Source organism: Bos taurus, chromosome 3, assembly GCF_002263795.3.
Source record: "Bos taurus isolate L1 Dominette 01449 registration number 42190680 breed Hereford chromosome 3, ARS-UCD2.0, whole genome shotgun sequence".
NCBI lineage: Eukaryota > Metazoa > Chordata > Mammalia > Artiodactyla > Bovidae > Bos > Bos taurus.
The window spans coordinates 74270861-74292475 of NC_037330.1; the positions used below are offsets into that span (position 1 = coordinate 74270861).

At 37.9% G+C, this 21615-nt stretch overlaps 1 protein-coding gene across 4 annotated transcripts in view; it reads left to right on the top strand.

Moving 5' to 3' along the window:
- Positions 1-21615, top strand: part of PTGER3 (prostaglandin E receptor 3) — a 228623-nt gene that overhangs the window by 85197 nt on the left and 121811 nt on the right. For 2 of the 4 annotated variants that reach the window (XM_005204440.5, XM_005204445.5), the window contains 2 exons: positions 8928-9019; positions 11627-17282. The exons of 1 other annotated variant lie outside the window; for it this stretch is intronic. In XM_005204440.5, coding sequence (XP_005204497.1) covers positions 8928-9019; positions 11627-11630 — 96 coding nt within the window. In that variant the 3' untranslated portion in view covers positions 11631-17282. Of the gene's footprint in view, positions 1-8927; positions 9020-11626; positions 17283-21615 lie in introns of those variants that run through there. One more of the 4 variants, XM_010803428.4, reaches the window with a different exon arrangement.

The window sequence follows — 21615 nt, forward strand, 5'->3', positions numbered from 1 at the left end:
GAATGGGTTGCATGTTCTCCTCCAGGGGATCTTCCCAATCCAGAGATCAAACCCTCATTTCTTACGTCTACCTGCATTGACTGGCCAGGTTCTTTACCACTAGTGCCACCTGGGAAACTCAGTTAGAGGTGATGGGAGGTAAATAATTATCAAATAGATTTCTCTGTGTTCCTCTGGAATTCAGTTAGCCTTTCAGTTCAGTTCAGTTCAGTTCAGTCGCTCAGTCATGTCCAATTCTTTGCAACCCGATGAATTACAGCATGCCAGGCCTCCCTGTCCATCACCAACTCCCGGAGTTCACCCAAACTCATGTCCATCGAGTTGGTGATGCCATCCAGCCATCTCATCCTCTGTTGTCCCCTTCTCCTCCTGCCCCCAATCCCTCCCAGCATTAGGGTCTTTTCCAATGAGTCAACTCTTTGCATAAGGTGGCCAAAGTATTGGAGTTTCAGCTTTAGCATCAGTCCTTCCAAAGAACACCCAGGACTGATCTCCTTTAGAATGGACTGGTTGGATATCCTTGAACACAGGCATCAGGCATTCTTAGGCAAAACATAAACAGCCAAGGGCCACCAACAAGCCATGGCAGCAGACCCAACAACTGGACTGTGTTCATGTGTCTGGATTGACCACTTATAAATCAATCTTTTTACCACAGTTGCCACAAGAAATTAATTTGGTCCAAGAGTCAAATTCAAAATGAAGGTCAAGCTCTCTCTCTCTCTCACACACACACAGAGTCTTCTCTACTTTAACTGGAATCTTTTAAAAGCCTTGTAATAAGGCTGAGTAAAGGAACTGCTTTAACTGAAATCTTGTGTTTTGTATTCAGAGAGAGCACCAGCTTTACTAGCAACTTCATATTGTATATATTTTTCAATTTGGGAAGAACACACAGAGCTATAAGCTTAGCTGAAACAAGCAGAAAAGGACTTATTTTGAGCTGGTATGTCTTTGGCAGCATTAAGGACAGCACCTTCATGGCAGTAAGAACTAAGATGTCTTAAAGAGGCCCATTAGCACTTTTACATTCTACAGTATCCTGAAAGACTCTTGTATTGATGTGAATGAAAGTCAATGTGTTAAAGGAGTAAAGCATTAAGTGGAATTAAACATAAAAGAGTTTGGCATTGCCTGACATTGGCATTAAATAGAATTAAATGTAAAAGTTAGTTAGGCATTGCCTGACATTAAGTGTTTCTATCTTTTCTCCCTCCCAGCCAAGGTAATTTCCTTTTAAGTATTGGTTCTCAATATAGATTAAGAAGTTTTATCCCTAGCTAAGGGGATTCCAATAGGAAAAGGAGTACATCAAGGCTGTATACTGTCATCCTGCTTATTTAACTTATATGCAGAGTACATCATAAGAAATGCTGGGCTGGAAGAGGAAAAGCTGGAATCAAGATTGCTGAGAGAAATATCAATCACCTCAGATATGCAGATGACACCACCCTTATGGCAGAAAGTGAAGAGGAACTAAAAAGCCTCTTGATCAAAGTGAAAGTGGAGAGTGAAAAAGTTGGCTTAAAGCTCAACATTCAGAAAACGAAGATCCTGGCATCTGGTCCCATCACTTCATGGCAAATAGATGGGGAAACAGTGGAAACAGTGTCAGACTTTATTTTTTTGAGCTCCAAAATCACTGCAGATGGTAACTGCAGCCATGAAATTAAAAGACGCTTGCTCCTTGGAAGGAAAGTTATGACCAACCTAAATAGCATATTGAAAAGCAGAGACATTACTTTGCCAACAAAGGTCCGTCTAGTCAAGGCTATGGTTTTTCCTGTGGTCATGTATGGATGTGAGAGTTGGACTGTGAAGAAAGCTGAGTGCTGAAGAATTGATGCTTTTTCACTGTGGTGTTGGAGAAGGCTCTTGAGAGTCCCTTGGACTGCAAGGAGATCCAACCAGTCCATTCTGAAGGAGATCAGCCCTGGGATTTCTTTGGAAGGAATGATGCTAAAGCTGAAACTCCAGTACTTTGGCCACCTCATGCGAAGAGTTGACTCATTGGAAAAGACTCTGATGCTGGGAGGGATTGGGGGCAGGAGGAGAAGGGGACGACAGAAGATGAGATGGCTGGATGACATCACTGACTCGATGGATGTGAGTCTGAGTGAACTCCTGGAGTTGGTGATGGACAGGGAGGCCTGGCGTGCTGTGATTCATGGGGTCACAAAGAGTCGGACATGACTGAGCGACTGAATTGAAGCTACTGGAGTAGCTCAGTCATTAAAGAATCTGCCTGCAGTGCAGGAGACCCAGGTTCAATCCCTGGGTTGCGAAGGTCCCCTGGAGAAGGGAATGGCAACCCATTCCAGTATTCTTGCCTGGAAAAACCTATGGACAGAGGAACCTGGTGGGCTACAGTCCATAGGGTTGCAAGAGTCAGACATGACTTAGCAACTAAACCATCAAAGGGATTCCAGACATCCGTAACAGTAATGAAGAAGATTATTTTCTACAGGACACTCTGCTGAACAGAGCTCCCCAATCTACACATATGGGCAGCCTCCTTCACTACCAGCTAAACTTAAAGAAGTGAAAATGAAAGTCATTCAGTCATGTCTGACTCTTTGCAACCCAGGCAAGAATACTGGAGTGGGTAGCCTTTCCCTTCTCTAGGGGATCTTCCCAACCCAGGGGATCGAACCCAGATCTCCCACATTGCAGGCGGATTCTTTACCAGCTGAGCCACAAGGAAAGCCCAAGAACACTGGAGTGGGTAGCCTATCACTTCTCCAGCAGATCTTCCCAACACAGGAGTCGAACTGGGGTCTCCTGCATCGCAGGTGGATTCTTTACTAACTGAGCTGTCAAACTTAACTTGCTGTCAAACTTATTTCAAATCCTGAAAGATGATGCTGTGAAAGTGCTACACTCAATATGCCAGCAAATTTGGAAAACTCAGCAGTGGCCACAGGACTGGAAAAGGTCAGTTTTTATTCCAATCCCAAAGAAAGGCAATGCCAAAGAATGCTCAAACTATTGCACAATTGCACTCATCTCACATGCTAGTAAAGTAATGCTCAAAATTCTCCAAGCCAGGCTTCAGCAATACGTGAACCATGAACTTCCAGATGTTCAAGCTGATTTTAGAAAAGGCAGAGGAACCAGAGATCAAATTGCCAACATCCGCTGGATCATGGAAAAAGCAAGAGAGTTCCAGAAAAGCATCTATTTCTGCTTTATTGACTATGGTGAAGCCTTTGACTGTGTGGATCACAATAAACTGTGGAAAATTCTGAAAGAGATGGGAATACCAGACCACCTGACCTGCCTCTTGAGAAATCTGTATGCAGGTCAGGAAGCAACAGTTAGAACTGGACATGGAACAACAGACTGGTTCCAAATAGGAAAAGGAGTATGTCAAGGCTGTATACTGTCATCCTGCTTATTTAACTTCTATGCAGAGTACATCATGAGAAATACTGGACTGGAAGAAACACAAGCTGGAATCAAGATTGCAGGGAGAAATATCAATAACCTCAGATATGCAGATGACAGCACCCTTATGGCAGAAAGTGAAGAGGAACTAAAAAGCCTCTTGATCAAAGTGAAAGAGAAGAGTGAAAAAGTTGGCTTAAAGCTCAACATTCAGAAAACTAAGATCATGGCATCTGGTCCCATCACTTCATGGCAAATAGATGGGGAAACAGTGGAAACAGTGTCAGACTTTATTTTTTTGAGCTCCAAAATCACTGCAGATGGTGATTTCAGCCATGAAATTAAAAGACGCTTACTCCTTGGAAGGAAAGTTATGACCAACCTAGATAGCATATTCAAAAGCAGAGACATTACTTTGCCAACAAAGGTTCATCTAGTCAAGGCTATGGTTTTTCCAGTGGTCATGTATGGCTGTTAGAGTTGGACTGTGAAGAAGGCTGAGCACCGAAGAATTGATGCTTTTTCACTGTAGTGTTGGAGAAGACTCTTGAGAGTCCCTTGGACTGAAGGGGATCCAACCAGTCCGTTCTGAAGGAGATCAGCCCTGGGATTTCTTTGGAAGGAATGATGCTAACTCTGAAACTCCAGTACTTTGGCCACCTCATGCGAAGAGTTGACTCATTGGAAAAGACTCTGATGCTGGGAGGGATTGAGGGCAGGAGGAGAAGGGGATAACATGGCTGAATGGCATCACTGACTCGATGGACGTGAGTCTGAGTGAGCTCTGGGAGTTGGTGATCTACAGGGAGGCCTGGGGTGCTGCGATTCATGTGGTCACAAAGAGTCGGACAGGACTGAGAGACAGAACTGAACTGAACTGAATATATGCTTGGTAGAGTATCCCACATGATTACAGCCCTACCCAGAAACTGTCAGATCCCATACACCAGTTCTATACCCATTCACAGCTTCTGCTTGTTTAGCTGCTAACTGTTCATACCTTTACCTCCAGAGGCTCACCCAAAGGCAGAGCCAAAGCAGTGATGAATTATGGTTATGGAGTAGGAAAGCCCAAACCCCTTGTCGAGAGACGGGATAAGCTGTGAAGTGTAATTTATACTCCAGAATTTCCCAAAGGCTCATATGGAGACTGGAATTACTTAAAATCTCATCACATCATGGCTTCTTCTTCTCTGCCCTACTTCTCCACTCCTTTACTATTTCTCCTGCAGGTACATCCTTAGTAAGTCACATGCATACACGTCCTTGGCTCAGGGTCTGCTTCTTAGGAGTACTCAGCCCAAGACAGTCCTTAATACTCATTCATTCAGTCATTCAAAGAAGTGCACAGTCTAAGTGCTTTCATCCCAGTCCAATGAGTTAGAATGATATAGAGTTTGGTGAAACGTAACCATGGATATTCAGAACTATTATATGGGATATGTAGAGACTACACATTTATACACCAAAAGAAACTTAAAATATGAAAATAGCATCATACCTGATAAAGTGATTTCTACCTAGTAGGTTCTTAAGTGTGCTAAAGATTTGCTTAGTCCTTATAAAGTTGTCCATTGAGGAGAGCCAATTATTTGCTTATGTTCATTCACAAACAATTTTGGAGACCCTCCTATGAATCAGAGAGTGATAAACTGACACACTCATAAGTACAATATAATGAGATAATTATAATCTCAAATAATGTATAATCTCAAATTATACAATATATATAATTATATAATATATAATGTATAATTTCAAATAATGTGTACAAGGCTATGGAAAAATGGTGGAAGAAATGATAATTTTCCAAGAAAATGAAAGACTGGATCTTGGAGGGAAAATAGAATTGATTCTGGGCAGAAGTAGAAGCATTTTAGAAAGAGAATAACAAACTTCATACTAATTAGGTGTGAAAAAGCATTGTCAGATCTCTACAAGAGTGAGTGGTTTACAAAATTGAATCAAAGGTCACATGAAGAGGAAAGGCAGGAGATAAACCCAGAGATGCAGGTTGGAACCATTCAGTGGTACACCTTAGGTACTTTAGAACTTTATCCTATAGCTATGGGGAACCTTCAAAAATATTTAGAATTTGCCAAGGTTTGCCTTAGAAACAATATGAAGAATGTGTTAGAGAAAACAAAAACTCTAGTCAGAAATACTAGTTAGTTAAAAGCCTTTTACTAGGTTAAAGAAGATATAATTTCCAATGTCCAACTTTTTTATTTTTTAATTGGAAGATAATTGCTTTACAATGTTGTGTTGGTTTCTTCCATACAACAATGCAAATCAGTCATAATTATATTTATTTCCCTCCATCTTGAGCCTCTCTCACCCCTCCCATCCCACCCTTCTAGGTCTTCATAGGACACCAGGCTGGGCTCCCTGTGTTATATAGCAGCTTCCCACTAGGTTACAATGGAATATTACTCAGCCATAAAAAGGAATGAATTTGAGTCAGTTGTAGTGAGGTGGATGAACCTAGAGCCTAATTATAAAGAGTAAAGTAAGTCATAAAGAGAAAATCAAATATCCAACAATTTTTAACCCAATGAAAATGTGAATTTCATATATTTCAAGCTGATACACTAACCAAGAAGAATGAGGATGAGAATCTGAACAATGACACAAAGACTGGAAAGAAAGGGTGAAATAAAAGAGATGCATAGGAGAGAAAATTGGCATGAAAGGCAAGGGCAGAGTAAGCCACAGAATTAGGTGTGAGAGTGAAGCAAAATTTTCTAATGCAAATGATAGAGTGAATTGTCAAAAATATCTGTAAGAGAGATAGGGTCCACCAGAGGAGTAGTTTAGTAGTAGTTTTAGTAGTAGCACAGGGAACCATACCATGCTTCGGAATTCTTGGACCTTCACATATTTACTTTGCAGTAAACAGTTTCTTCTTTTCCTGCTACTTGACATTAGACAGGCATGTTGTACCCATATTCCTAAAGTTGTTATTATTTTCAGTCACTCAGTCATGTCTGACCCCATGGACTGCAGCACGCCAGGCCTCCCTGTCCTTCACCAACTCCTACAGCTTGGTCAAATTCATGTCCATCGAGTTGGTGATGCCATCTAACCGTCTTATCCTCTATGATGATCTCCTTCTCCTCCTGCCCTTAATCTTGCCCAGCATCAGGTTATTTTCTAATGATTCAGTTCTCCACATCAGGTGAAGTACTGGAGCTTCAGCTTTAGCATCAGTCCTTCCAATGAATATTCAGGGTTGATTTCCTTTAGGATTGATTGGTTGGATCTCCTTGCAGTCCAGGGGACTCTCGAGAGTCTTCTCCAACACCACAGTTAAAAAGCATCAATTCTTCGATGCTCAGCCTTCTTTATGGTTCAACTCTTCACATCCATACATGACTACTACATAGCTTTGACTAGGCAGACCTTTGTTGGCAAAGTAATGTCTCTGCTTTTTAATATGCTGTCTATGTTGGTCATAGCTTTTCTTCCAAGGAGCAAACATCATTTAATTTCATTACTTCAGTCACTGTCTGCAATGATTTTGGAGCCAACCGATAACACAACTCCAAGTGTATTTATTTAGTTAAAACAGGCCTTGAAAAGAGAACCTAAGCAACATGGCAGCAGGAAAAGAAACCTAGTTGTCCTCTAGAGAAGGGACCCCATCTAACCAGATGGCTGTTTACCATATAAAGGGTCTTCTCATACAGGGGCTCACAGGGGATTCTGAAAGTCTCAGAGAATGAATAGGAAAGCCTATTTTGTTTTTCTTTGCTGCTCTGACCTTAACTCTAATCACTCTTTCAGAACCACAATGTTTCTATAAAAAGTGCCAACTAAACTTTTCCTGTTTGCACTGAAATAGATATTGGCCAACCCAACATAATTTTCTGTTGCAAGGAAGACGTGACATTTTATTGTCCTTCAAATAACATTGCCTTCCTAAAACAGAAATTATCTATTTGCTTAACGCAATCAAGAACTGGAGAATTACATGTCTGTCTGGACATCTTCTGTAATGTCACGCCACTTGGGATGGGCACGCTATTTAAGATAATCTTAACTATACTTTTGAGAGAAAAAGGACTCTAGGAATCTGATAAAAAAAAGACTAAGGATACACTGAATTAAATTTCTTTAACAATTTCTTATAGGAATTTCATTTCATTCTGCTAGTTCTTGTAAGAGAATTGCTAAGAAATATATAAAAAGGAAATACTTTTTAAGTATATTTTTTTATGTATTTCAACTTGGTTGAAATATGTATAGTTCAAAATTTTATTGTATCAAATGAATTTAAGCTATTATTTGGAGATGCTGTGGAGGGATGGGCCGCAGGGCAAATTATACAGCATTGTTCTTTCAGGCCCCAAATATATTTATTGACCATCACCTATGTGGCAAGCTGTATGGTAGCTGCTGGAGACACAGTGATATGCAAAACACAGGCATGGTTCCTGATTTCATAAAACATGTGGCCTAGAGATAACACACATTAAACAAATAATCACACATATTACAATTATACATATTACAGACACACTTATTACAAACTACAATGAATTCTTGAAAAGAAAATAGTGGGTATCACATAGTGGGGAACCAGTGCTGGTAAACAGGTTATTCTCTGAGGAAGTAATTTTCAGAGTTGAGACCTGAAGAACAAGAAGTTGTCAGCCAGGTGATGAAGGAATGAAAGAGCACTCTGGGTAGGGAAAGCTTCAAGCACAAATGCCCTGAGGTAGCAGGAGGATGACCCTGTTTGTGGTGTTTGTAGATAGCTAGTGTGACCTGCAATGGCACCCCACTCCAGTACTCTTGCCTGGAAAATCCCATGGATGGAGGAGCCTGGTGGGCTGCAGTCCATGGGGTCGCTACGAGTCGGACACGACTGAGCAACTTCACTTTCACTTTTCACTTTCATGCATTGGAGAAGGAAACGGCAACCCACTCCAGTGTTCTTTCCTGGAGAATCCCAGGGATAGGGGAGCCTGGTGGGCTGACGACTATGGGGTCTCAGAGTTGGACACAACTGAAGCGACTTAGCAGCAGCAGCAGCAGTGTGACCTGAGCACAGAGCAGCAAGAAAGTTCAAAAGACAGCTATAGTTGCAGCTAGAGGCCAGATCAGACAGACAAGGTTAGGAACTTCGGTCTTTACCCTGAGAGCAACAGGAGGTCACTGAAAGCTGGAGATGGGCAGAATTAGATTTACCTACAAAGATCATTTGAAGTCAACGACCTTTTATTCAGCATGTAACAAATGCTCCAATAACTGCCCTAGGGCTCCTGAAGTAATATTAGCCCTGGTTTCTGATCTCAAGTAATGTCTGATGTGGATGTGTGGGAAGAAAGAGAGGGTGGGTCAAAGCACAAGAGGCAGCAATGAGACAATTGGGGAGATAATATCTAAAACATCTTCATTTATGGAGTCAGAGCTGATGTGAGTTGATGTATGGATTGTGGTTCTGCTCTTCTTTGAAAACGTTCAGGGAAGTGTCATCTGACAAAAGGAATCATAATCAATAATTCTGTCCACTGAAACCCTCTGTCTGTTCACAGATAAGGCACCACACAAACAACTCTGCATCCAGTTCCATCTCTTTACCCCACCAGTGCTCCTCAGCCTTGATGTGGAGTGACCACCTGGAAAGGTGAGATGTAGAACTGTCTGAATTGACAGCATAGCTCTCCCCCATTGCTCTGCTCTGACCTGAGTTCATGTTACGAAGGCAGAAGGTCTCTAAGAATTAAAATGCAAACTAAGCACACATGTCTGATGAAAAAGGACTCGATTCCCCAGAGGAGCTGTTGTTGTTTTTACAACTTCATTTACATTTCCTCTGAGAACTTTCTGAGACTGGCTCCAGGCTACTTTGGAACTGACTAACTCTGCGTGGTGAAGAGTCTGCACGTCTGCTCTTTTCTTAGTAAGAGCAGTCTCCCAGGAGAACTTTCAATTTTTAAAAAAAATTGAAGTATAGTTGATTTACATTGTCATATTATTTTCAGGTGTACAGTGCAGTGATTCAGTTATATGTATATATGTATATTTATTCTTTTTCAGATTCTTTTCCCCTATAGGTTATTATAAAATACTGAATATGACAGTAGATCCTTATGCTTAGTTGCTCAGTAGTGTCTAACTCTGAGACCATTGGACCGTAGCCTGCCAGGTTCCTCTGCCCATGGTATTTTTCAGGCACAAATACTGGAGTGGGTTCCCATTTCCTTCTCCAGGGAATCTTCCTGACCCAAGGAATCGAACCCATATATCCTGTCTCTTGCCACTGTAGGTGGATTCGTTATCCGCTGAGTCATCAGGGAAGCCTAGGTTATCTCTTTTGTATATAGTAGTATGTATATGTTAATCCCGTCCTTCCAGAAATATTTTAAAGCTAAGTGACCTCCGTTTTATTTAGACACCAGAACTTGGCATGTTCACCATATGATTAACACACTCTTACTTGCTCTTTCGATTAGATCTTTGTATAACACATATATTTCAATGAATGAACATTGTAGAAAGCAGAACATTATGCCAAATGTGATGCATGTTTAGTCAGATTAAATTTCAAGCATTAGTTTCCTCCCTCAAACATTTCCTTTCAATACTCCTGCTAGTGGCTATAGGGTTAATTGAATGGTCTTATGTGTATTATCGCATTGTGTGATCGTTTTTGTTTTAATGAGAGAACATAAAAAGTTTTAATTTATTTTCAAAGACTATTCAAATAAGTTGAACTCTTCATTTTTAATGGAAAATCTGCATGTTCACCTTATTTCATTCCCTGGGTACGGCTAGGTACCATAACTCCAGTATAAGTTATAACAAATGTGGACATTCAAGCAGCTCAATTTCTTTAAATATTTTTTCTCCCATGCTTGAGGTAACTGAGAAATAATCACTTCTACTCTTCAGGGCAAGATTTAAATGTGTTTTGAATAACTACTTTGCAACAATATCCAAAGGATAAGAAAAAGCAGGCTGCTTCTGGAACACACCTCAAAAATCACAAAGCCCATAAAGTTTTTACTTGACTCACCTTTATGGTCCTCCGTCCTTGCCTTAGATATCTGCATGTAATACACATATTCTGGGCAGTTTTACTATAAACACAGATCCCTTGGAAAATAAACAAAGGGAAAAGAATCGAGATACGCAATTTCCATTTGATAGGTTTATACTAATCCCATTTTCAATTTTTTAAAGTAAATCTTATTGTACTTACCCTCCTTAATATAAATAAGCCAAGCTCTCTATAGAAACTTTGGAAAATATAGAAAATTTAAAAAGAAAGGCAGCTTACTAAAATTTACTTTCACTACTCAAGAAAAGCCCACCATCATTTTAGTGGATTTCTTTCTCATTATTTCCCTTTGCACTTTCCTTACTTGTACATACATATGATAATATATATTCATTATTGTATCTTGTTTACTTCATTTAACATGAAATAAACATTCCACAGATTATTTACAAATTATTTTAAAGTAATTTTAATATTTATATAATAGTATATTAAAAGGATACACCATAGTTTATTTAATCATAATCTGTGATCAGATCTGGCACCATGATAAACAGAATTGCATCATTACCCAAAGACTAAAGTTTTTTTAAATATTTGTGATTGTTTTTATTAGAAGTATGCTTTAAGGAATAAATAATATCTAAATTTTTAATAATCTTGAAAGATGCCTATAGTCTGACTGCTTTCCAAAGTATTAGTAATTGAAAATTTCATCAGCAATGTGTGAGTTTTTACTTTGCTTTACTCTAACTAGCACTGTATGTTATCTTAAAACACACACACACAATATTTTGTTGGTTTGATAGGAAAAAAAATTGTACCTCATGGCTCTTTTAATTGGTACTCTTCCTTATATGTTTTTAGAGTATAGTTATATACTGATTAGGGTTTGTTTTTAAGGCAAGATTATTTGACCATTTGATGTATGTACAATTGATATAGCTTTTCAATTTGATTATTCTTCTGGATTACAATCTTGGAAACCAGAAAAATTACTCAGAATAAAGGCATTCATTTAGTATAATTAGATAATTTGGAGACTTTTAGGTGATCCAAAATCCAAAATTATTTACATTGCTTTTATTTATAAAACACAGAAGTAATTACTTCAAACAAGAATGTTTTGATGTCTAAGACATTATATTTCTTACTTATACCTTAATCCATGCACCATACGAAATGTATCCCTATCCATGCTTATTATATTTTTTCTTTCTATTCTAACAGATAATCAAAGAATGAAGTTGGACTTTTTATTGAAATTGCTGTCCTTGAGTTTGTGTGTTTCTTCCCACCTGCGAAGGAGAATTTTATGTTTTGATTTGGATTATTTCTTCTTTTTCATCTTTAAAAAATTTTTTACTGTTTTTTTCTTGTCAGTAATATTCACTGAGACCAAGTTTATTACTGTAATCTATGTCTTTAAGTATTCAGTCAGCTTCTTGGACTGGATATTGAATATTACATTTAAGAAGTTGGGCAAGATTGCACAGATGGTGACTGTGAAAAAATGAGAAAAAGAAAACCCCATCTCCCCAGAGTTTCTCCCAGTTTTAAACCTTTATGTGAATCTCAACTGATGTGGCTGTCTTTACATTTTATGGTAGTTTTGATTTTACAATGAATTTGAAAAATCAGTACAAGCTTTTGTCAGTGAAAAGTCAACTTATTGAGAGCGAGAATTCAGTTAACAAGACATAAACTCCACAAGATAGAAAAGGATGCCAAATGAAGACAGGAAGATGTCATGACCAAAGATATTTATGTAAAATGTGTAATTAATGTTTTGGAGATGTTGTATTCTTCTGTGCTGAGCTGGGAACTAAAAGTCCTAAATCTGTATTCTGGTTATGTATCATTCAGTTACGCAGTAACCAGCTTAATTATCATTTTTCTGTCTTTGAAGAGTGAAAGCTATGATACAGCTAAAGGTGCTCTTGAAATGTCATAGAAAATAATAATGAAGCTAAATGATTAACTACTGAGTTGGAGCATTAAAAAAAAAATCCAGGTATAGCTTCTGATTCACTCCTGCTGCTGCTGCTGCTAAGTCGCTTCAGTCGTGTCCGACTCTGTGTGACCCCAGAGACGGCAGCCCACCAGGCTCCCCCGTCCCTGGGATTCTCCAGGCAAGAACACTGGAGTGGGTTGCCATTTCCTTCTCCAATGCATGAAAGTGAAAAGAGAAAGTCAAGTCACTCAGTCGTGTCCGACTCCTAGCTACTCCATGAACTGCAGCCTACCAGGCTCCTCCATCCATGGGATTTTCCAGGCAAGACTACTGGAGTGGGGTGCCATTGCCTTCTCCAATTCACTCTTAGCAATTCAATATTTCTTACAATTTCTGCTTGGGTGGCATACAAAAGGCAAAATTAATAAGTGATATAGTTATAAACTACCAAGTTTTGTTACTTTTTAATGGGATAAAAGAATCTGGTTTGTGTGAAATAAGAAATTCTGTGGACTTCAAAAAAATACTTTGAATCATTTACTATTTCTTACCTGATGTGCCCTTGTGTGTGCATGCTCAGTTACTAAATTTTGTCTGACTCTTTGTGACCCCATAGATTGTAGCCAACCAGGCTTCTCCATCCACAGAATTTCCCAAGCAATAATTGCCTTTGTGCTGTGCTTAGTTGCTCAGTCATGTCCAACTGTTTGCAACCCCATGAACTGCAGTCCACCAGGCTCCTCTGTCCTTGGGGATTCTCCAGGCAATAATACTGGAATGAGTTGCCATGCCCTCTTCCAACCCAGGGATTGATCTTCCCAACCCAGGGATCGAATCCAGGTCTCCTGCATTGCGGGCAGATTGTTTACTGACTGAGCCACCAGGAAAGCCCAAAAATACTCCAGTAGGTAGCCTATCCCTTCTCCAGAGGCTCTTCCTGACCCAGGAATTGAATCAGGGTCTTCTGCATTGCAGGCGGATTCTTTACCAGCTGAGCTACCAAGGAAGCCCTATAATTGCCTTTTTCTACCCATAAATTCCATGAATATTTCTTTCCCTTATCTTTCTGTCCCCTTTCTTCCTCCTTCTTTTCCCTCTCCCAATTCACCTAATTCAACACCTATTTATTGTAGTGTGCTATGCCAAGGGCCATGCTGCCATCTACAAGGATATCCTGGAAAGAGATGATACTGTAGTATCAGCAGTTTGGCAATAGAATCCAACACTGTGACTGTCATTTCTGTCAGTGAAATGAAACCAAAATAGTTGAATCATCCCTTTGGTATGGTTGAACCAGTTGTGAATTATCTCTAAACTATAATTATTTTCACTCAAACTTGTATTGAAATGGCCTTAGGTAACTAGCACAAAACATGCTGTACACATCCCTTTATTCAGGTTTAAATTCAACATGTTTTAGACCATCATAGGGCTATTATACTCCTGTTCCCTCTGTCTGTCCATCATCTAGCTATGTTTGTCTGTAATCTATTTACTATTTTATTATTACAAAAGAGGATAAGGTTTACAGAGGCTTGCCCAATGTCACTTAGCTAATGTAAGTAAGATTTCAGATCCAAGTTTAAGCTTTTTGATTCCAGGTTTATTGTTTTCCCTATAGCACAGTACAATGTGAGAATTGTTGTAATGATATTTCATTTGTAAGACAGTGTGATCTAGTAATAAAATCATGGGTTCTGGAATCAAATTTGGATTTAAATCTGGCTGTGCCATTCATTAACTCTATGAACTTGAGAGAGTTAATTTCATGGAGTCTCAATGAATTAATGGTTATTGTGATAAGGTATGTAAAATGAATGCAACACAATAGGTAATCAGTAAGTATTAACTGTGATTAATTCTTTATCTAGACTTACCTCCAATTGTATAATACAAGTTCTCAGTTTCAACTATAAACTGGCTCCCTGACCATGTGGGTTGAAATACCATGGGCAGAACCAACTTCAAATCCCTGGATGTTATTCTTTTTGATTCTAATACCTCATGGTTATTATTTTTGCCCACACAAAACCTACTCATCTCCCGCATGTTTGAATCACATCTTGTCCTTAGCTTTTGGACAATTTAAGTACAGAAGCCCCTCATTACTCACAATTTTAGTTACCAGTGGTCAAACACAGACTGGAAATATTAAATGGAAGATTTCAGAAATAAACAATTCATAAGTGTTAAAATTACATGCCATTCTGAGTAGCCTGATAAAATCTCTTAGGGTCCCACTCTGTTTTACCTGGAATGTGAATCGTCCCTTTGTCCAGCATATCCTATTCATTAGTCATGTGGTAGCCTACTTAGTTATCAAATCCACCACTGAGGTTTTGCAAGGCTGGTTCTTCAAGCATTTAATATGCTTCATACTTAACAAAGGCTCCAAAGCCCAAGAGTACTGATGCTGGTCATTTGGATATGCCAAAGAGAAGCTGTAAAGTACTTCCTTTAAGTGAAAGTTCTCTGTTTAATAAGAAAAGGAAAAAAAAAAAAAAATGCTGAAGTTGCTAAAAATCTATGTAAAAAGAAGTCTATCTTTAAAATTGTGAAGGAGAAAGAAATTTGTGCTAGTTTTGCTGACACACCTCAAACTGCAAAAGTTACAGCCGCAGTGTGACATCAGTGCTTAGTTAAGGTGGAAAAGGCATTAAATTTGTAAATGAGTTATTTAGAGAGAGCAAGAGAGACCACATTCACCAACTTTTATTATAGCATAGTGTTATAATTGTTTTATTTTATTATTGGTTATCATTATTAATCTCTTACTGTACCTAATCAGTCCTGGGTGTTCTTTGGAAGGAAATGATGCTAAAGCTGAAACTCCAGTACTTTGGCCACCTCATGTGAAGAGTTGACTCATTGGAAAAGACTCTGATGCTGGGAGGGATTGGGGGCAAGAGGAGAAGGGGACGACAGAGGATGAGATGGCTGGATGGCATCACTGACTCGATGGACGTGAGTCTGAGTGAACTCCGGCAGTTGATGATGGACAGGGAGGCCTGGCGTGCTGCGATTTCATGGGGTCAAAAAGAGTCAGACACGACTGAGCGATGGAACTGAACTGAATTGAACTGTATCTAATTTATATATTAAAAATTTTAAACAGGTACATATGTACAGAAAAAAGCATAGTATATACATAAGTATTTGTGGGGTTCAATACTATCTGTGGTTTCAAGCATCCACTAGGGTCTTGGACCATATTCTCTAAGAATAAGGGAGGACTATTGTGCCCTCGTTATTTTCTTACCTCTCTCTCCACCTCTGAACCTGTAGTGCTCATTTTGATAATTACTATATTATTCCTTAAATATTTTCATTATACATGTCTTTTTCCCTTGACAAAATTCTATTTCATGGTGGACAGGACACTTTTATTGTATTTCCTTCATGGGTCTCATACCACTAGTACAGTATTTGACACCACAAAAAATGCTTATATGGTAAACTCTCAGCAAAAGTAACATTCATGGGTGATACTAGCTGTTGTAAATTTAAATGAATGTGATAGGAAGCCTTTTGTTTCCATGTTATGGTTCACCTTAGGAAATTTCATGTTAAACGTTCTGATTTAAAAATGCTACATCTAGGCAGAATAATCGCATGCAGTTTAACATGATAATGTTTATTAAAAATCTATATGTGAAAGTTTGAAGTAATAGGAAAAACTTGAAAAACAATGATTATTTGGTAAAGATATTGGTCATATAATTAAGAATATCTTAGTCCCGTTAGTCTGAAATCTGATGTAGAGACAATATGTATCAGTATAAAGTACTTTTGATACTTCTATCTTTAATCCACAGAAATGTATACATTGCATGCTAAATTCACCTGAGATGATAACCTCTGTAACATATGTTCTCAGATACTCTGGATCATGATTCAGTAACACATACTGATTTTTAACAAGTGTCTTCATCTACATTTTCTTTATTATCTTCAATAAACAAGAGTTCTCATAATCGTGTAATTGAAGACAGAACTAAACCTCAAAATAAAATAAGTCTCATTGGAAATCTGCCAAAAGAATGTTACATGTAGAAAATAGTGCTTGATCTACAATTTTATCACAATTATAGTAACTATTGTAAAGCTCAATGAAATACATATACAAAAATGTAACAATATTAATATGCTTTAAAAGACCTGATTCTTGACTATGGATCTTCCCAACCCAAGGATCAAGCCCACGTCTCTTAAGGTCTCCTGCATTGGCAGGCAGGGTGTTATCACTAGCGCCACCTGGGAAGCCTGTAAATTTGTATATGTGTTTTACAAGTGGACTATGGTCAATGAAATATATGAAAATTCAAACAGTGTTGAATTGATCTACATTTTTAGTGTCTACATGAATGACTTTCAAAAATTCAATAAATAATGAAAACCAGGTTATAAGAAAACCATATAAGCTACTTAAGAGAACAAAAATGTTTTCAGTCCCTTCAGTACTTGGAAGCACTTTTAAAAGTCTATTGCTAAGATAATCGTAATTATTCAGGCACCTTAAAGATCTGAATAAAATATTCTTAGCTTGATATGCTTTTAATTAATCATTATGAATACTTAAATGTTTAATGGTTGTCTTAAAAATATTTGTGCTTATGTTTTTCATGAATCCAGGCTTTTACTAAATATTTTAATTCAAAATATGTCTAGGCTTACCCCATAGATTAAAGTGTTTCTGTTTCATTCACGTTCTAAGATTTCATTTTATTTTCATTATCTGAAGTACTTTATGTAAAAATAATTGAACAATATGCATTTTAAGAGTTTTTGTACCTTTTATTTTTTAAATTCTCAACCATAATGTAAACCCTCTGTGGGAAGGACCTCTGTTTTATATTTCTCCTGTACCTACAGAGCCCAGCACTGTGCTGAACACAAAGAAATTGTTCAATAAAAGCTTAATGGAGAGTCTAAGTGGCCTGACTGCAATCTATATTAGTAATGCCTGAGACACTTGGTGTGCTTGGTGTGAGAAAGGGTGGCATTTAGTTGACAGTTGATTTTGACAGTTGATTCTTTATTTACTTTTCCTCTTTGACATTGTGCTCTTTTGGTCAGTCTTTAAATCTGAGCAGTGCAAAGAGTCTTCTTTAGACTTTTTGAAGAAAACAACTGTAAATATTTGTAAAGAATGGGGCAATTGCTGTTAGAAAAAAAAAGGAACTAGATAGAAATCTACATATAAAACTAACCTGCCTTTAGTTAGCTAAGTTACTTCTTACCTTGGTATAGGAGCTGAGTTTTACCACACTTAGAATTAAATGAAAGTGCTGCTGAAGATATATACCTTGTGGAATAAGACGAACATAATTTTCACATATGAGGGCAGTAGAAAATTTTCATTTTATGATTTTTTTTGAGCAAAGTATAGTGTTCTCTTTTTTGAAATAAGTATACCAGCGCTGTAGTAAATGAATAACCATCATTAGTTGATTTCTGAAAGAAAGTTAGTGGCTGCTGATTATGGTTTTTATCAGTTTAGTTAACTTATAATTGAAATACAGGTATACATAGAAAACATGAGAATTAAGTAATAAGCACTAAAATACTATGGCATAGGAAGGGCAGAAGAGATTCCACACTAAAAAGCCACAGTGCCCTTTAAAATACAGAGTTAAACCAAAAGTAGACTACCAATAGAAATGCAGGATTTAAACAAAAGGATGTAAATTTGTTACAAGACTAGACAAAGTGTGATTTAGTAATGCGTACTCCATAAATATTAATACTTGCTGATTGTTGTGGTGGTGGTGAGAGAGACTACTGCTTCTGCTGGTAAAGAATAGAAATAGATATTCAAGCAAAATTAAGTAAGTGTAAAACTAAGAAGATTAAGAGAGAGTAGGGAAAATGTGGTAATATATGTTTAATAAGACTGAAAAAATGGAAAAAAAGATTGAATTAACCTTCTTTTTATATAGCTAACCTTCTTTCATGTTCTGTTAATTCTACTAGTATTTCTCAATTCTGTCTTTTCATCATCAATACCATGTTTTAAATCTATGCCTCCATCATTTCCCATCTGAATTACCCCAGTAGCCTCTGTCCTGATTCTGGTCTTAGGCCCATTAGTCACCCTCCACATCTGCTATCAGAGTATGATTGGTGTTAATAAAGATTGTCTCTCAGGGCAATCCTGTTCATGAACAGGAGTGCAGTTCGATGGTTGGCCCATAGGTCTAGTAGATTAGGATTACAGAACCCAGTGATTGTGCTACTCTTAATTTATCTTGCAACTACTGCCATATTTCAAACCCTACCCATTTGTACCATGTGGGAAAATGACAGACCCTAAAAGGGAATTCAAGGAGATTTGGTGCAGTGTTTCTCAAACTTACCCAATCATACTAACCACTCTAAGTTTATTTTATTAAAATAAAAATATCAGTCCCTTCCCTGGAGGTTGAGTCTGAAATTCTAGCATGAGACCTAGGATTTTGTATTTTTAAAATAAACTTCTTCTGGATGATTCTTCTCATTAGGCACATGTGACAACATTGATGAAATCTAGTGTTTCTCAGAGTATATCCCCAGACCAATACATAAGTGTTATTAGGGAATTTATTAGAAATGCAAATTATATGGACCCATCTGGCCCTGAATCAGAAACCTCAAGCCTGGAGCCCAGTAATCTGTGTTTTAGAAGCCCTCTGGGTGATTCTCATGCGTGCTAAAGTTTGAGAACTCTGTATGTCAAATGTGGCCCAGAGAGCTGGAAGTAGGGAGTGTATGTAGTTTAGGAAACTCACCTAACCCAGATTCTCCTATGACTAGGTAAGTCATGACTTCAGTCCTGGTGCTGATTGCTGCTTTTCCCTTGACATCACTCCTTTCATATTTTCTAAAGAGCAGTTTGATTTTGTGGATTCCTTTTTGGTTTCCCAATTGATCAGGGTCATGCCCTTCTCTTTCCTGATCACAAATATACTTCATTATTTATTTTCCTATGTGAAATCCTTCTGTTGCTTAACTTTCCCCATAAAAACATTGGCTGACTGCCCATTTGGCTCTAATCATTTATGACTGAGGCTCACACTTTTATCAAAATGTTTTTCAGTGTTAGTATGTACCAGCCAGTTGCTATATTTTTTTTTTTAAGAAAGGTATAATCAGATAACAAACTGTCTTATTCTCTCTTCTAAGTCTCATCTCTTTTCACCTTTTGGAAGGCCAAGGCAATGCTGAAAGATTTTGTCTTCAAAAAAAAAAAAAAACACGTTATTTTGAAGGCTAATAGGAACACTGCTAATGTGCAAATATTCTCATTGAACATGTAAGAACATAGATAAAAAGAGAATCACCAAGGAAACTATTTGCTACCACAACAGTGAAGAAGTTGTATTAGTTTGCTAGTGCTACCATACCAAAGTACCACAGACTGAGCAGCTTAAACATTAGAATTTCTCTCATGGTTTTGGAAGATGGAAGCCCAACATCAAGGAGTTGGAAGGCTTGGTTTCCCCCATGGACAGTGAGGGAGATTCTGATCCATGCTACGCTCCTAATTTCTGGTGGTTTGCTGGCAATCTTTGATATCATTTGACTTATAGACACTTCACCCCACATAGCATTCTCCTTGTGTGTATGTCTCATGTCTAAATTTCTCTGTTTTTAAAAATAAGAATATGAGTCCTATTGGATTAGAGACCCATTCTATTCCAGCAAGACCTCATCTTAACTAATGGCATCTGAAAATGACCCTATTTTCAAATAATATCACATTGTGAGGCACTAGGGTTTAGGACTTCACCATATGGATTTGACTGGGGCAAGAGGAACAGTTCAACCATAACGGAATGGTGGGTTGATATAGAGAGGAAGTTGTATCTAAAGTCCAAGATCACAAGACCTAAATGATGTTGCTTTGGGAATTTAATGGGTTTAGGAATGGAATAAAAATCTCAATGACACATGCCAGCCCTGGCTCCAATTAGGAAAGACAAATCAAAAGTGATCATATTTCTGATTCTGAAATATCTGGAAGTTGTCCCCATAAATAAACAGTAAAAAGGTCATAAAACCTGTGGTGGGAAAGACTTTGTGTTTGTACCAGGTTTTAAATGATCAACTTAAAATCAAATTGCTCTATTTATTTCAGAAAGAGTGGGAAGTTGTAAGAATTCTTGCACTTATGTTACCAGCTCAGATTGGTTTCACTGCTTTAAATAGTCACATTTTTACTCTGGTAATTTCCAAATCAGAGCAATAAACTCATCAAGATGTTGAAGACTGAAGGGAAACCAGATGTTACTCATTTAAAAGAGGATAATTAAGGATTTACAAAGTCATTTGAATACGTGGGCATTCAAACAGGTATGAACCCAGAAGGTAAGGTTATGTCCAGTGATTGCCTTCTTGAGTCAGGTTGCTTATTTGGGGATTTTTATTTATGATTTCATGCCTGTACACAAACCTTCAAAAGAACATGACAAGCAGTTGTATTTCTGCTTTATCTGCTGATTGAAGTCTCATCTTGGGTTGAGTGCCAATTGTTTACACCACGTCATGTGGGTGCTCTGGACACCTCTGAAAGCTATTCATGATCACATGGAACATTGTTCAGTGTTAATCTAATGGGTTAGATTGACTTAAAGTTGTGCCAGTAATACTCCACTGGCAGTACTTTTTCATTTCATCATTGTATTTATGTACACGCCCACATAGTTTCAAAAGAAGAAAAAACAGTGGTTGAAAAGATATGTACTTATGTTTCTGGGAAGTGATGCAATTGTTTTCGGAAAAATAATGAAACTTTCAGCATATTTCTAGAGTTCTTTTTGTATCAACACTTCTTGCTATGTTTTCGTAGTCATGGTGGGAGATTTTGCCAACACCCGGCTATTACTAATCTGGTACAGAGCTGAACAAATCATTTTCTTGAAATGGTTCCTCAGTAAAACCTAATTATAAATGCCCGTAATTACGCAGGGTATCTGTCTATATACTGATTGTTGGAAATAGAGGGACTGCGTGATAGGATTCATTTGACAACACTCATTGTGTGCTTAACAATTTCACATTTCACACCCTGAAACTGTACGAGCAACTAAGCCCTCTTTATGGTGGAGATAATTACCCAAACCTGTAGAGGTTCTCCTGTTAGGTGAATGTGGCAATAGCCACCTGAAGTGGCATAATAGCAAAAATTCAGCTAAGACCAGTCCTAGACTGGGTACTGGAAAATTCCTCTGTCTCATAGCCTTGCATTAGATGTCTGGTCAGTTGTCTAAAAGATAAATGTAAAATT